General features: G+C 38.4%; 1 protein-coding gene across 1 annotated transcript in view; it reads right to left on the bottom strand.

The window, feature by feature from the left end:
• Positions 1 to 18392, bottom strand: part of LOC134586498 (hatching enzyme 1.2-like) — a 505730-nt gene that overhangs the window by 71481 nt on the left and 415857 nt on the right. The window contains exon 11 of the mRNA XM_063442042.1: positions 17143 to 17261. Within this exon, the coding sequence (XP_063298112.1) occupies positions 17143 to 17261 (119 nt within the window). The remainder of the gene's footprint in view (positions 1 to 17142; positions 17262 to 18392) is intronic.

Below are 18392 nucleotides of genomic sequence, written 5' to 3'. Positions count from 1 at the left end.
TCCGTGCCGGGGATCGTTTTTCCTCCAGGGCTGGTCGGCACCGGGGCCGCGCCACCAGCAGAGCTGCCTTCATGGGCAACAGGCCCCGCATCTCAGAGTCCTTCTCCTCCTCTTCCTCCCGGTACCAGTACCGCCCATTGTTCTCCCGAGGATCAACCAGAGGCCGGGGGGCCTCCTCCACACAGGCGAGATATGCCTCAGGTAAGAGTCCTGCCTTATTTACCACACATACCCATTGCGGGCAGATTGTGTCACTTTTCTCCTCAGTGGGGGGCCATCACTGGAGACCCTTGGGTTCTGCAGACCGTGTCCGGCTTCAGGATCGATTTCGTGTCAACCCCGATCCAGACCTCTGCCCCTCAGCCTATCCGTATGGACAGAGAGGCATCCGATCTGGTCCATTCGGAGATACACGCCCTGTTGGGCAAGGGAGCGGTGGAGAGGGCGCCAGGCCCGCCTCGCTTCCTGAGCAACATCTTCCTGGTAAGGAAGAAATCAGGGGACTTCCGGCCCGTAATCAATCTGCGCGCCCTCAACGGATATGTCGTCTACCGACATTTCAATATAGAGGGCATCCATCTCCTCAGGGATCTGCTTCGCGAGAACGACTGGTTAACGCGCTTAGACCTGAAAGACGCGTACCTCACGGTCCCGGTCCATCAGGAGGACAGGTGTTTTCTCCAGTTCATCTGGCAGGAACGCGTTTGGCAGTTCACGTGCCTCCCGTTCGGCCTCAGCTCGGCTCCATGGTGTTTCACCAAGCTGTTGAAGCCAGTCATGGCGATGCTGAGAGCCAGGGGGATCAGATCGATCATCTATCTGGACGATATCCTGTTGATGGCGCAAGATCCCGACGTCCTGCGCCAGCAGACGGCTTTCACTATCCGCCTGCTCCAGGACTTAGGTTTCGTCATCAATGTGGAGAAATCGGAACTGCCCCCCTCTCCTAATCGGTCCAGTTCCTCGGGTTCGTTGTGGACTCGGTTCAGACTCTACTCCGCCTTCCAGTATCCAAGGTGGCTGCCTTCAGGAAGGACATCAGACGCCTACTTCGCAATCTGAGGATCACCCTGCGGGACCTGGCCAGGACGATAGGTCTACTCTCGTCCTCCATTCAGGCCATTTTCCCGGGCCCCCTGCACTACCGGGCCCTCCAACGTCTGAAGGCTCGCTACGTTCGATCATCCGCCTCCTACAGCCAGCTTGTGTCGCTATCGGACGAAGCCCGCCTGGAACTGCACTGGTGGCTTTGACACATGGAGGCGTGGAACGTCAGGGCAATCTTCAGGAACAAACCGGACTTCGTCCTGGAATCGGACGCCAGCTGCCTAGGCTGGGGCGCTACTTGCGATGGCGTGGCGACAGGCGGTCTCTGGACCCCGGACGAAAAAGCTCTCCACATCAACTGTCTGGAGCTGATTGCGGGGTCGTTTTCCATTCGCAGCTTCACCAAAGTCATTGCTCACTACTTCTCCGCATGGAAAACGTCTCAGCTGTCCGATACATAAATCGACTGGGAGGTTCCCGATCCAAACTGCTGTCAGACCTCACGAAGGATTTATACCAATATTGTCTGGACAAGAAGTTGTTGATCGTTGCGGAATACCTTCCGGGACAAGACAACCTCGTAGCGGACTGGTTCTCCCGCCACTGGAGGGACTCCAGCGACTGGTGACTACAACCTTGGGTGTTTCGGAAGTTGGACCTCGTGCGTGGTCCCTCCATCTGGACCTATTTGCATCCAGGGCGAATCGACAGACGGAACTGTTCTTCAGCTGGCTCCCGGATCCCCTCAGCATGGCGGTGGACGCATTCCTGCAATCATGGCCTCCATCGGGGGCGTATGCGTTTCCCCCCTTCTCCATGATCCTTCGGACGCTACATCGTCTCAAGACTCTGAAGGTGTCGATCGTGCTGGTGATGCCTCTCTGGAGAAGTCAACTATGGTTCCCTCTCCTACTAGAATTATCGTGCACGGATCCGCTGGTGCTACCAGCCTCCAGATTTCTCCTAGAGGACCCAGTGGGGAATCCGCACCCGTTGATGTTGGAGGATCGCCTAACCCTGGTGGCCTAGACCGTTTCCGGGGTTCTTGGGATGTGTCGGGACTATCGGCTACAGCTAGAGAATTACTCTGGCACCTGGCACCAGAAGATCATATTTACATGCCTGGCGCTCCTGGCATGGCTGGTGTCTGGAGAGGCGTTTGGATCCCTTTACGGCCCCTATTATGGCCGTCTTGAATTTCCTGGCTGAACCATTTTCGCAAGGTAAGTCTTATAGGACTATCAATGTCTTTTGCTCAGCTATCTCGGCGGCTCATGTCCCTTTCCAGGGTTCTGGTGTTGGTAGGGAACCCTCGGTCTGCAGACTACTCTGAGGCGTGAGGCTTTCGAGACCCCCTGCTTCTCGCTACTCCTCATTTTGGGACGTATCGCTCGTTTTACGCTTCCTTGAGGAATGGCCTGATAACGGGGATCTATCCTTACGTCAGCTTTCGGCTAAGCTGGCTCTCCTACTATGCCTCGCATCCTTTCGTCGGGTTTCGGATGTCCGGGCCTTTGACGTAGAATCTTTTTCGTTCTCTCCAGATGGTGTCTCTGTTTCTATTTCACGCAGGACGAAATTGAATTCGTCTTCAGTGTCTTATCCCTACTTCCCAGATAGACCACGTCTCTGCGTGGCACGCTGTTTACGGACGTATATATCCGTGACTTCGTTGTGTCGGTCCTCCGCCCATGGTCAGTTATTGATTTCCTACGTTCGACCGTTCGGGGCGGTGTCTGCACCCACGATCGCTCGTTGGATTCGATGGCTCCTCTCATCGGCAGGCGTGGCGAGTTAATTTGGGGCTCATTCGGTTCGGGGCGCTGCAGCGTCAGCAGCTCTTGAAGCCGGTGGGTCCCTTGTGGATATCCTCAACGCCGCGGACTGGTCTAGAGAATCGACATTCCGTACTTTTTACTTTTGCCTGCGTCCGCATGTTTCTTCTGTTTTTATGTCTGGACGTTAAAATTGCAATATGAAGCCTCCTGTCCTGACATAAAATTAGGGATTATTCTAGCCTTGGTGAGGGAATAATCTAAATTTTATTAAAGACAGGAGGCAAATATTTCCCACCCTTATGGTTAATTCCCACCCCGGTATGGGAGTTGTTTGGCTTTTATGTTAATTGAGGTTTTGATGTACGCAATATAATGTATGGTCCGAATTGCACTTAATAAACTTTTTTTTGTGACTACAATTGGTGATCAGTGTCCATTTATTTATCAGTTTGTGATCTATCATTGCGCTGTTGGTATATGGTGTGACATTCTGCTATGGCAGTTTACTTTCACGATGTTTCTTTTCTTTTTCAGTGTGATCTAACTTGTTCTGGATATGAAGGTTTTTCATCTGAGTGTGCCGGATACAGTTTTCGTTTGGCCTTCATGCTCTCCTGCTCGACCTCATCAAAGAAAGAGGAAGTGTGAGAGTCTGTTCCAGTGGTTTTATACTGATGCCTGTTTTGTTCTGATTGGTTGTTTGGAAAAGTTCTGTTAACTGTTTCTTTGCTGCTGGAGGTTTTCAGTAAAGAAGGTAAAGCAATATTCGCCTCCTGTCTTTAATAAAATTTAGATTATTCCCTCACCGAGGCTAGAATAATCCCTAATTACCCAGATGAATAATTTAACTTATAATAGTTAAAGATCATATGATTACAATAACAACTGAAATAATGAATAATGTTTTAACCTTAAAAGAAAATGTGGAATGTTTTTATTAAATCAGAAACTACTCGATATTCGTTCGTTTACAGAGTGGTATAATTCATGTCATCTAATTAATATAAGTGAAGTACTTCAACAGTTAAAATTTAACTGAAAGACAGGCAGAAACTTTACTTCACTTATCACAAACCTATATTTAGAATGATAAACATGTTCAGTCTGCCAGAGCTAAGGCCAGTCAATGGAACGTAAAAGAGTATTATGGATTAACCCGTGCAGGTGATATACATAATTATTTTGGAAATTGATCATTTAGGTCACCTATTGCAAACTGGTGAAAAGATGTCAAAGATATAAATTCAACATCCATACCACTCTATGTATATATATTAAAATACACGTACCGTATATACTCGAGTATAAGCCGAGTTTTTCAGCACATTTTTTGTGCTGAAAAAACCCAACTCGACTTATACTCGAGTAAATGTCTGTATTATGGCAATTTACATTGCCATAATACAGACAGGGGGCTGGCAGGAAGCACTTACCTCTCCTGCAGCTCCTGTCAGCTCCCTCCTCCTCCGCGCCAGTCCGGTCAGCACTTCTGTCAGCTCCCAGTGAAAGGCTCGCGAGAGCCGCGGGGTCATAGTGCGGCTCTCGCGAGACTTACTCTGTGAGCTGACAGAGGAGCTGACCGGACCGGCGCAGAGGAGAAGGGAGCTAACATGAGCTGCAGGAGAGGTAAGTGCTTCCTGCCAGCCCCCTCCACTGTACTGCCAATGCCACTGGTCCACCAGGGAGTGAGAGCCCCCCTCCCTGCCATGTATCAAGCAGGGAGGGGGGACGGAAAAGAAAATAATAATAATAAAATATTAATATTAAAATTAATATTAAATTACTAATACAACAAAAAAATAATAATACTTAAAAAATAATAATAAAAAATTATTAAAATATTTTTTTCAAAAATAATAACAAAAAAGCCCACCCCCCACCAAGGCTCTGCAACATACACACACACACACTGCATTCATACACACACACTGCATTCATACACACACACACACTGCACTCATACACACACACACACTGCACTCATACACACACACACACTGCACTCATACACACACACTGCATTCCTACACACACTGCATTCATACACACACTACACTCATACACACACTGCACTCATACACACACTGCACTCATACACACACACTGCATTCATATACACACACTGCATTCATACACACACTGCATTCATACACATACACTGCATTCATTATATACACACACTGTAAATAAATATTCAATTAATATAATTTTTTTAGGATCTAATTTTATTTAGAAATTTACCAGTAGCTGTTGCATTTCCCACCTTAGTCTTATACTCGAGTCAATAAGTTTGCCCAGTTTTTGGGGGTAAAATTAGGGGCCTCGGCTTATATTCGGGTCGGCTTATACTCGAGTATATACGGTAATCAAATATTTTATCATTATTATTTGGTTTGTGATGGTTAAAGGTACATAAACCACCTATACAAAGGTAGAGTTAAAATATAAATACCTTCAATATTGTATCTGAGTGCTTTCTTAACTCACTTTTAGAAATAATAAAAAATTCAAATCATCTTAAGCTACACCCAACAGTCACTGAAGAATATACTTAAACAATTAAGATGTTCATTGTTAAGCATCCAATCTCACAAACATAACTTTCCACAATGGCTGTCAGATCTTGGTAAAAAAAAAAATGTTTTTAAGACAATTTTTGGGTGTTTCTGGTATTATATTTACTAATTGTAACTTAGAGAATAAGTTGTCTTCTACCTAACAGGACAAAGAAAGATGAATAATGTCATATTTTTCAACTATTCTAAATAGATTGAGAGATTTTGAATAAAGGAATATTTTTAACATTTAAAGAGAATGTAATTTTAGATACCATTGTGAACAAAGGCGATAAATACTTTGCTGCTTCAAATTATTCTTATATCTCTAAATCATATACAATGTTTTTTATCTTTAAAACAAAACACTAGAAAGATTAACTGTTACAATTTCATCTATCATTATTAAACAAAGTATAACAAATGTAAAGATTTTTCCACAGATTTTATCTGTTAACATTTTTAGGACAACAGCACCTGATGTCATTGAGATGTCTATCACTGAGATGTTACAAAGATTCCAATACAGCAAAAAGATGCGTTCTTGAGAATCCACTTCGAGTATCAACAAAACATTTACTATAATGGGATCCATGTCACTTAAGATAATGTCTTGAAAATGCTGTCAATAAATGTATTCCGTAAAAGAATATCGGAGAGTATCCAATCTATACACATCATAAACGGTGTAAAAATATTTCATGAAAAAAAAAAAAGCAAAGACAAAGACAAATACCAACACCATCACCACGGTGATAACAGATGATGCTGCAACCAATTCTAGCCAAATATTTGGATAGCTAGACTCTACAACCAATACTCTACAACAAATACCCGGGTATTCTACAAACACAACCTCCAGCAATGTATCTTAGGAATGTAAACTTCTACAGGCCTTTAAAGACTTTGGATTACAAATACAACTACTGCTTTTAACTTTGGATTACAATTCGTATCCAGATCCATCCAAGAATATCTTACTTTGGAACTTGGTGTTCTTTTCAATTCTTTCCCAAACAAAAGCTTTGCTCATTTTAATCAACCACCTTTACATGCAAAGATCACACTATGGATATTTTACTGTTACAACAATGATCAAAGATGCTGGGAGCAAAAAAAACCTAAAAAGACTGTTGGAGAACTTTGGTTCACTAATTTAAGGAAGAAATGCTCTACAATGCCCACAGTTTAATGGAAAGGGTGTTTTGGGCAAATGCAAATATTACAAGTTTTAGAATGAAATGTTGTATTTCTTAAACTGTGTACTTTGTCTTTAAGAGATATTGCAAACTGTCAAGGTGTTAGAACATATTGTTTTTCATAGATGTTTCTTTAAGCAATAACCTCAGTGCATAATATGTTTGCACCATTTTTTCCCAGACGAATTACAATAACAATAATGCATAAACAAGCTTCAAGGCTATACTACGACTCTTTGTCATGGAGTAACATTTCCGGGTTCGGGACTCAGCGGTGAGGAGCCGGACCCTGCCCCTCCTCTGACACAGCTCTGATGGTATTTAGGGAGACTGGGCCAGAGAGAGGGTGCTTGGTGATTGATTGTGTGAGCTAACATGTGAGCTGCCTCCGCGAGACCGCGGGCTCCACAGGCTCAGCTACTGGGAGCTACTTCCACCAGACTTACCTCTCCACAAGCTCAGACAAGCCGTTCCAGCCTTTGAGCAAATGCAAGGATTGCTGCATGCCATAAAGGATTACTGGAGAACGGATACTTTGCTACTTTACAAGTGGACCATATCTCTGAACTATTGGAGGACTACCCATATTAACCTTAAGTATATATTTCAGCTAATTGTCTGCAATATCATTTATTAATGAACTAATGCTTGCTTACTCAAATCTTCATTGCTAAAAGTTACTAATCTCATGAAGGACAACTCCCATCATGCTTATTCACTATGAACTGTTTCTTGCTTTGCAATTACATTCAGTGCTTCAAGTTACTAATCTCATGAAGGACAACTCCCATCATGCTTATTCACTATGAACTGTTTTTTGCTTTGCAAATATTCTTAGCTACTTGATTATTGTTCCTATTGAAGATTATTCTCATGAACTAATGTTACTTAATGCATCTCTGAAGAAATACTTAATAATGAACTTTGTGTTGTAGATTACTTGCACTTCTTCTTATTGGATTATTGCCTAAATATAATTCATTTAAGTTTAACACTTATTAAAACTTTGGTTGAATCAAGTTACCAGTGATTCTCTCTTTTCTTAAAGCTACATTATTGATACTTAAGGATTCTCCATTTCTTCACTATTGTAATTAGGGAGATTACAAGCTGCAGTTGAGTTCCAATCCAAATCACCCCTAGTAGTGTAACAGAATAACCAAGCCAAAAAATTGAACCAGTAGAAGTGAATTCCCAAATTACCTCATTAACCCATAGAGTTGAAATACTCACACAAGGCATGCAGGATTTGCAAATTGCTAATGAGAGACTTCTTTCTTATATTAGAGAAATGCAAAATAAAGTTACACATTCTTCAAGTGACCCTGCTGTCTGCAATCCTTAAAAATTTTATGGAGATCGCTCTAAATATAGAGAATTTTTGAATTCATGCAAATTGTTGTTTACTCTCAAACCTAGGGCATACCCCACAGACAGGATTAAAGTCTGTTCAATGATTTCCTATTTAAGGGGTGAACCCATGTCCTGGGCACATACATTTCTGGAAAATGAAGATCCTATTTTGGATTCTTTGGATAATTTTGTTGAAGCAATGTCACTACTATATGAGGACCTTAATAAACAAACTACTGCTGAAATTACTATTAGATTATTACAACAAAGAAATCCTCCTGTGAAGGATTATATAGCTGAATTTAAAAGATGGGCTTCAGAAACCCAACGGAATGATATAGCGCTACGTAATCAGTTCCGTTTAGGATTGTCTGAAACAATTAAAGATGAATTATCTAGAACCATTCTTCCCCCAACGCTTGATACAGTAATTCAACTCTCTATCAGTATAGATAGAAGAATCAGAGAACGAAAAGCTGAAAAGGCTCTCTCTAATTCATTTTGGAAAAAAAACAATCCACCTTTGCGCATGTCTAATAAACCCTTGCTACCAAGTGAAGCTATGGAAGTTGGGTTTATCAGGGGACCTTTATCTATTGAAGAAAAAACAAGAAGAAAAAAATTAAATCTCTGTATGTACTGTGCTTCTAAGGAACATCTTTTACAAGAATGTCCTCTTCTAAAACACGCTAAGGAAGGAAAGCTTAAAATTAATACCTCAATACTGAAAACTCTTCCCTCTTCCTGTTCTCATCAGTTTGCTGTACCTTTCATTTTACAATGGGACAAAGAAAGAATCAAAACTGAAGCTATTATTGATTCTGGAGCTACAGGGATATTCATAGATTCTTCGTTTGTTGAAACCAATAACATTCCTTTTATGAAAAAAGCATCTTTTGTCTCCATCAGAGTTATTGATGGATCTTTAATTCCCTCTGGTCCTATAAAAAATGAAACAATTCCTATCAGGACAATTGTCAATAATAACCATTCAGAATTTCTTGTTTTTGATATAATAAAATCTCCTCTTTTTCCAATCATCTTAGGAATCAACTGGTTACAAACTCATAACCCCTTCATTCATTTGACTCCCTTCTCTCTCACCTTTGACTCAGAATATTGTAAGGATAATTGTCTCCCACAGATTCCTATACTTCAATTAAGTCAAGAAACACCAATACCAGAACAATACTCAGATTATTCCGATGTGTTTAGTAAAAAAGAAGCTGAAATTCTCCCTCCTCATAGAATTTATGATTGTCCTATTGATCTTATTCCTGGTGCTCCTATTCCCTTTGGTCACATCTATCCACTTTCTGAAAAAAGAATTGGGAATTCTTAAAGAGTACCGTGATGAAAATCTCCGTAAAGGATTCATATGACCTTCTACATCTCCTGCTGCCTCAGGGATCTTTTTTGTAAGAAACAAAGATTAAACTATACGTCCTATAATTGATTACCGTGCTTTAAATAAAATAACAGTAGAAAAACGCTACCCTCTACCTTTAATTTCTGAACTAATTGAAAGATTACGCACGGCAACTATTTTTACTAAACTTGATCTCCGAGGAGCTTATAACTTAATTAGGATAAAAAAGGATGATGAATGGAAGATGGCTTTCCGTACTAGATATGACCTGTTTGAATATTTGGTTATGCCATTTGGACTCTGTAATGTTCCGGCTACTTTTCTTTTTTGTTTTAATCATCTTTATTTCATAGTTTTATTTTGTACAGTCAGCCAGTGTATTAAATGATATTCATTAAACATTTCAATAACATTTGTGGATTTAAGTTTGAGTTTACATCGTATTCAGATCACAGATGTTTTGTCCTGATATAGCCTTATTGTTTAAGATGAGCAACATTGAGTCCTGTATTATTTAGCATTGATATAAATTGATATACATAACTATCTCTGGTTGTTCCTTTAGACAATTTAAATATTATAGTCTTATCGGACATTCCCACCAGGTATGTATATATGTCCCAGCCGACGACCCACACCTCCAACATATATTCTGTAAATGGGGGTACATCTTTGATAGTCTAGATGGAGTATAGTACCATTTATATATTAACTTAAAATGGCATTCTACCAGATTTATACCATGTATATATTTTGTTAAGTAAGAGATAGATGTACACCATTGTTTTTCTGATATTGATATGTCTAATTCTTTTTCCCAGTAATCAATAATTTTTAAAGGTGTCTGACCCATTTCTTTTAACAAGACATTCGCCAATGATGTGACTCTTTTCTTGGATCTATTACAAAATATGATTTCCAATTGATTAGAAATTATAGATTTTTTCTCAATAATAGAGGAGTGTAAGTAATGTTTAATCCTTAAATAGGTGAAGATTTCTCTAGATGGTAATTTATAGGAATCTACAATGTGTTGAAATGATATCAATCTATTTTCACTCATAATATCGGAAACAGTGTCTATTCCGTGTTCATGCCAAATATTCAAGGATAAGTCAGTTACATTCTGCTCAATTACCGCTATAGAACAAGTCTTTGGTATCTTGTTTACATATCCCAACAATTTTTTAATCTCTTGCCAAGTGTTTAACGATTGGCTGAGTATACATGATTCAATCTGTGTAAAAAATTGGGATTTACCCAGTAGTTCCTTCCATATCAAGAGTTCCAATTTATTGGGCATCACAACTTGTGACTCTAAAATATGCCAGGGTTCATCAAAAAATTGTGGGTCTTGAAGACAGAATATATGTCTTATCATATTTGCATAATAAGTGGTGATAATATTAGGAAAATTTAAGCCCCCATTCGTTATTCTTTTAGATAAGATTTTAGAACTAATTCTCGTTATTTGTTTTTCCATATGAACTTGGAAAAATATGATTGAATCATATTTAACCACGACCTTGGAGTTTTCAAGGGTACCATGGAGAATAAGTAAGACCACTTTGGCAATATATATGAATTTATAATATTAATTCTTCCAATCCAAGTAGTCTCTAAATTTTTCCACTTTTGTAATTTATAATTCATTTCTTTAATCATTCTAAGAATATTAATTTCCATTATATGCTCAATATCTGTTGATATAGTGATCCCTAGATATTCTATTTCCTTATTGGACCAGATGAAATTATATATATCCGATATTCTCTTAACCACATTCTGTGATAAATTGGTATGCAGGGCGGTGGATTTCGAAATATTAAGCTTGAAATTGGAAATCGAACTGTAAGATTCTATTTCTTGCATTAAAAAAGGCAAAGATGATTCTGGTGAGGTCAGTGATATCAATGCGTCATCCGCATATAGCGATATTTTTAATTCGGTGTGCGCAATGGGGAATCCTTTAATATTATAATTATTCCTTATAGCGATAGCCAAAGGTTCCAGAGTTAAAATATATAAAAGTGGGGAAAGTGGGCATCCCTGTCTGGTACCATTTCGAAGTGGGAACCATCCAGCTAAAATGTTAGGGCCCACTGTCCTAGCTGAGGGGTTGGAATACAGTGCCATAATTGCATTACAAATTCTGCCCTGGAAACCAAACGCAATCAGTGTCTCCCTAAGGTATCCCCACCCGACCCTGTCAAACGCTTTCTCAGCGTCTAGAGACAGGGTCAGGAGGGGGATATTGGATCTATTAGCGATATCCAATATGTCTATTATTCTTCTAGTGTTATTTGAGGACATACGACCTGGCACAAACCCAATTTGATCTCGATGAATCAATTTGTCAATAACCGTTTTCATTCTGGTCGCTATAATTGCAGAGTAGATCTTCATGTCAACATTTATTAAGGCGATGGGTCTGTAATTTTTTGGATCATTAGGATCTTTTTTAGGCTTTAAAATAGGAATTATATTGGATTGGAGTAGTTCTTTAGGTGCTGATTTTTTTTCAATGATCTCATTAAACAAATCAGTTAAGGGAGTAACCAATAATGGCATCATATATTTGTAAAAAGCATTTGTAAAGCCATCAGGGCCAGGGGTTTTATTCCAAGATAGTTTTTCAATATGTTGTTGAACTTCTGCATGTGTAAATGGTAAATTAAGGAACACTAATTCTGCAGGAGAAATTTTTGGAATCTGAATGTTTCCAAGATATTTTAAAATTTCAGTTTTTTGAGGAGTATCATTGAGATTATATAACTGTCTATAATACTGATTAAATTTTTCTCCTATTTGAGTTGGAGTTGTATAGGTACTGTTTCCATCTATTAGTTTTTCCACTCTATTTCTGGCTTGGTGAATTTGTAATCTCTTTGTAAGATTTTTAGAGGCTCTATTTCCCATGTGATAATAGTTCACTTTTAATTTGTTTATATTGATTTGAATTCTTTGTTCTTCTTTAAAATTAATTAAATTTTGTATTTGTTTTAATGAAGCTCTTAGTTCCTCTGAGGATTTTTGTTTATTTAAGTTGGAGATCCTGTAAAATTCAATATATAAATCGGCCAAAGATTGTCCATTATTTTTTCTAAAGATATGTCCCATTTTAATCAGATAACCTCTTGTTACTGCTTTTTGTGTACACCAATTAGTCGAGCAAGAGGTGTCCTGAGGGCAATTCTCCTCAAAAAAATGGGTTATTAGAGACTCTAGGTCATTTCTATTCTTCTCATTTTCAATTAGTAAATTATTGAGTCTCCACGAGGATATTCCCGGATGGGGAGCGATACCTATTTCCATAATAATGAGGCTATGATCTGCCCACGGATTTTGCTTGATCCTTACTGTGTGAATAGTTTTTAAAGAATTTGGATTGGTTAAACATAAGTCTATCCTTGAGAATGATCCATGCACATTTGAATAATGAGTATAATCTCTCTCGTACGGATTATAAATACGCCATGGGTCACAGAGATTATATAATTTACATATATTACTAAATCTTTTTGCTTGTTTATGTATTTTTTTGTCTGTGTTAATCAGCACGTGGGATTGTTTGTCCAAGGTAGGATTTAATACACAATTAAAATCTCCAGCTATAACCAGTATGCCCTTAGAAATTTTTTCTACCTTGATCATTAATTGGGAAAAAGTAGTCATTGGGTCTACATTAGGTAGATACAAATTCACCAGCGTATATAACTTGTTATCGATATTGCACACCAAAATAATATATCTAGCCTCTTTATCCAGATCACAATGAATCACTTCCACTTTAAGATCGTTCCTAAAAATAATTGCAACACCCCTTTTTTTTCTATCTGTCATGGACGCATGTATGATTTTTGAGTATAAGTCTCCTCCCCAGCTTTGTCTAGAATTTTTAAGCCAATGAGACTCTTGAATAAAGGCTATTTGAATTTTATCTTGAATTAAAGCATGATATAGCCTATTTCTCTTATTATTCGTATTTAAACCCTGCACATTTGAACTCAGTACTCTCAAAGCTAGTATTCTTCATTGTTTAGGTGATCTATCGTATCAGTCTGGTTAACATACGCACATCCATTCATTCCTAATTTTCGGGAAGGGCAGGCCGATGAAGGTCTGACCCCATCCGGAAATATTACATACCTTAGGTAGAAATTTCTACCCCATCCTATGGAGCCCATAGGGTCTCCGGAGTAAATGTAGCAAAACTACATATAGAGGGGGGAGGTATCTGAGAGGAGAAAGAGAAAAAAAAATAAAAAATTCATTCGATATTTATAAGTAGGTAATAACCTTATTAATAAAAAAAATAAATTAGATAATTATTTTTAAAGGGTAGTATAATATATATCCTCTGAGAATTGAATTTGTGATTTATAAGTGTGTATTATCAGGTTTATCAGAGGACTTGAAGGTAAGAATATGTGCGTAGCATATATTATCATACAGTGGTAAAAGACCACAAGAGTATATTCTATATATAGGGATAAAATTGTGAAGTAGTAGTGATCCTTTCCCGTTTCTCTATCTCTAGTTCCTTACCGTTTTCCTCCTTCCCTCTTTTTTCTTTTTTTCTTCTTCCTTTTCCTTCCCTTTTCCTTCCCCTTTCCCTTTCCCTTTTTCTTTTCTTTTCTTTCTTTTTTCCCTTTCTTTCTTTTTAAGCGATATTTTAGTGTTTATCTCAAGTGATGGGCATATTTTTTATATTCCATGTGTTTGCCAAATCTATATAAAATTAAAATGTCAATGTGTAAATAGTGTATAAGTCTTACACTTATTAATAAATCAGAAAAAATTACCCTGAATATAAGTGTGGGGTTACAAAGTGTTAAGAGTGTCACTACATCGATCAACAGTGGAGAGAATAATAAGATTTATCCTAAGTTGTGTAGTGTGTATACATGTGTTATTTCTCTAATGTCTATAACAAGAAGAATTGTCAAGGAGAAAAAAAAAAAAAAAAAAAAAAAAAAAGAAAGGAACGTCCTAAGCCCCCAACGAGGCACTATATATTCCTATTCAGTTATCAGATTCTTTAGTTTTAACCATTGTATAAGTTTTATATTCGAGTCAAATGTCTCTCTAATGCCTTCAAAAGTGAAGGCTATTTTTACTGGAAATAGCCATTTATATCTAATGTCCAATTTTCTGAGAATTAGTGTAGAAGGATAGAAAGATTTTCTTTTCATTCTAGTCGCGAATGATAGGTCTTGATAAACCTGGATCTTCTCAAATTGACCAGTAGTTGTGGTATTTGATCTTGCGAGCCGAAGTACTCTATCCTTAAATTCCGATGAAATAAACGAAACGATAATGTCTCTAGGTATGTCTGTCTGTATTGCTTGGGGCTTAAACATCCTATGACATCGTTGTATAATATTGTCAGATTCACAGATGGGTATATTCATGGCTTGAAAATATTGGTATAAAATCTGTTTTAAATTTTCCTGCGGTCCTGTTTCTGGAAAGTTTCTGAACCTCAGATTATTGCGTCTACTTCTATCTTCCATGTCGTTTACTTTCAGCTCCAGTTCTTGAATTTTTTGATTCATTTGTATATTTTCGTCTCTGAGAGACTGAATATGAGAATCAATTTTGACTATTTGTTCTTCAAAGTTTTGGAATCTTGCCATAAGTACGTGGATTTCCTGTTTAATTTCGAATTTGATTTCAGCAATACTGCTTTTTAATATGTTCTTAATTTCAGACAGGTTAGCGCTTAGGCGATCTTGTAGTTGTGAAGCTGTGATCAGATCTTTATTATCCTTATGATCTTCAATCGTAGTATTCCCCGCATTATTCAGTGATTCCTCTAGGTTGTGTATATTATTTTTTGCATTGTCTTTCTGCTGATGTGGGGAAAAATATGTAGACATTGATCTGTCTTGGTGTAAGTCTTTTTTATCCTTCTTTCCGGCGGTTTTGTTGTCTTGAGTTTTTCTTGAGGCCATGATGAAATCACTACTTAGTTGACCGGCCCTTGTGTGGTTTTAATCAACTAGGTAATATTTAGCGTCTCGAGTTTTCCGCTTAGGCGATGAGGATAGTGTAATTGGAAGATATAATTATGCCACAAGTGGGGATCTTCCTTTAGTTTGAATATGTAACCTTTTTACTTGTTGGCGTGGTCTTTTCTTGAGACCTTAGATGCAATCACTGGTTAGTTAACCGGCCTTTGTTATCGGTATAAATAAGATGACGGAGAATTTAAGTCTCTTATTTTCCACTATGGCAATAAGAATAGTGCCGATAAAATAGAGATATGCATCAGTTAGCAATTAGTGAGTATATAGCCCTTAAGTATATGACCTTTTTAATTTTGTTGTCATTAGATTTTTCTTGAGGCCGTCGAAAAGTCACTACTTGGTTTACCGGCCCTTATTGTCAGCCTCAATAAAATAGCAGAGATTTTAGATCGTGAGTGAAGTGGAGTGTCAGGCTCAGCCCCTGACGAAGGTGTTGCCATACACCGAAACGCGCGTCAGGCGTTCAGCTCGTCACTTTCTTTTCAGCACTTGCTGTTTTTTTCACTTTAGGGACACTCCACTTCACTCACGATGGGTATTTAAACCCCCTTAGGTTAAGCATTTTTTTCACTTGTACAGTGCCATTCCTACAGCGAATGTGATGGCATACTAGGCAGTATCTGCTCTGTGTAGATTGAGTCTCAGATTAGAACACCCTTGAAGGTGTTTGGGGGATACTAGGGACTAGCGAATAGCCTTCTCTTTTTAAAGATATTGAAGGAGCAGTCCTCTGATTCATACCTCCTATCTGGACACAACTCATATTTATGGGTAACTTTACTTTGCAGTTTGAGCTACAGATTAGAACACCCTTGAAGGTGTTTTGGAGGAGATGAGGAACTAGCACATAGCTTTTTTCCTTTCCAAATATTAGAGGAGCCTTTTTTACAGCCCTCTAATCTATACTTCCCTCCCGATATTACTCACACCAAGGAGTTACTCATTGGCCACTGCCCTAGTACTTTTATGGGAATTTTTGCGCCTGCCCATCAGGGTAGACTCTCAATTGGTGATATCTTGCAACAAATGAAAGTTCAATAAAGACAGATGTCAGTTGATTATTTTGCAAGAGCACCAATAGAAAAGATATAAGGGAGCCCTTCTTTTTCTGCTACCCCCCCTCTTTTCTTTCCCCAACATATACATCGCATTACTGAAGGTTTTTGTAGGTACAGACCTCCAAGTTGTTTAAAATATTACTTTGCCAGCCAAACTTTTTCAATGTCCCATCTAGGCCCTTATGATCTGCTGAACACTTACGTCTATCTTCTGTCCATACTCCCACCTCTGATGCTCGCCTTCAAGATTTCTCGAGGGCTGCACCATTCCTGTGGAACTCGCTTCCCTCCTCTGTTAGATGCTCACCCAGTCTCCACTCCTTCAAAAAATCACTTCTTCATAAAAGTGTATCAATTAAACTGTTATATAGCTCCTGACTGATTCCTCTTCTGCAACTGTCACTAGTCTAATACTATCCTTACCTTTTTGTGTCATTTTACCCCAATCCCTCTAGCATGTAAGCTCATTGAGCAGGGCCCTCAATCCCTCTGTTCCTGTGTGTCCAACTTGTCTGGTTACAACTACATGTCTGTTCGTCCACCCATTGTAAAGCGCTGCGGAATTTGATGGCGCTATATAAATATCATAATAATAATAATAATAATAATAATAAACAAGAGTCTACAGCAACCCATCCCCTCTCTTCTGCTTGGCCAAAAAGAAGCATTTATTGAGATGAAATGGTTATAATGTCTACAGTGTCCCATTAAAAAGTATAGGTGGAGCTTAGTACCCTTAATATTATCTTACCTTTTTACCAGATGGTGCTATTATGGTATTAATAGCATCTATATTACTGAGATACTGATTGGGAAAATATGGCGACATCACAAATGAATCATCAGTGGTGAAACTGCTTCCAACGTCAACTGCAGATTAAAAATATAATTCAAGACATACATTAACACTAAAATTGATCATTTAATATTGTGTCAATTGATGTGTGGATGGGTACTTCACTGATCAAGGAACTCTTGATGAATGTACAAATGGTCATCACATAATTAATCCAGCCTGGACATGATTTAACCTCCATTAGATATTCTATGTGCTTGTTTACAACATTGGCATCAATTTAATATTGTTGGATTAACTTTTAAAATATTATTATATTATAAAAAAAATTATAATTGTTTTTATTTTGATATTTTGTTGTTTATTGATATAATTTTTGGTATAACTGAAAACGAAGATGAAGCACCTGTAATGTCCCTTAGGAAGTGTATATAATGACAAAAAGGGAAAAACAAAAAGGATTGATAGTGCAGCAGGTTAAAAACATCTCAATAGAGTATGGATAAATACAATTGTGAACTCACACTTTTATGGAGCTTTAATACAGCTCCGACTTGAACGCTTGGTTGGAATAATTACCGCCTGTGGATATAGTGTGGTGCAGTATCTTCAGGTAGTCCTTGTAGCAGTAAGCATCCTCATAGAAATATAAAAAAAAACAAATACAAATATATAGTGTAGTATGTTGAGCTAGTAAGCAAGGGTAGGAATATTGAAAGGTGTGCACTCACATATTATGGAGCCCAAATCTTGACTCCAGAAACAGCGTGTGAAGTGGTATGATCCCCACTCTAGGATATAGGTGATGTGAATTTTCCTTCTTGAATGAATATATATATATATATATATATATATATATATATATACACACACACACACACATATATATATATTTATTTATTTTTTATTATTATTATTTTAATATTTATAAATAGCCAACAAGTTCCGCAGTGCTGTACAATGGGTGGACTAACAGACACATAACTGTAACCAGACAAATGAACGCACAGGAAAAGAGGGGTTATGGGCCCTGCTTAATGAGCTCACATGCTAGAGGGAGTGGGTATAGTGACTCAAAGAGTATAAGTAGGGGTAATGAAATAGGTTGCTAGAAAAGTATTCATTGAGAACATAGTAGGTTATTTTTTATAGTTGCAGGAGAGGAGTCATGAGGGAGGAGGAAGAAAACCCGCTAACAGGTTTGC

The sequence above is a fragment of the Pelobates fuscus genome, chromosome 2 (genome assembly GCF_036172605.1).
Source record: "Pelobates fuscus isolate aPelFus1 chromosome 2, aPelFus1.pri, whole genome shotgun sequence".
Taxonomy (NCBI): domain Eukaryota; kingdom Metazoa; phylum Chordata; class Amphibia; order Anura; family Pelobatidae; genus Pelobates; species Pelobates fuscus.
The sequence above is the reverse complement of the archived record's forward strand: the minus strand, read 5'-3'. Positions and strand labels throughout refer to the sequence as shown.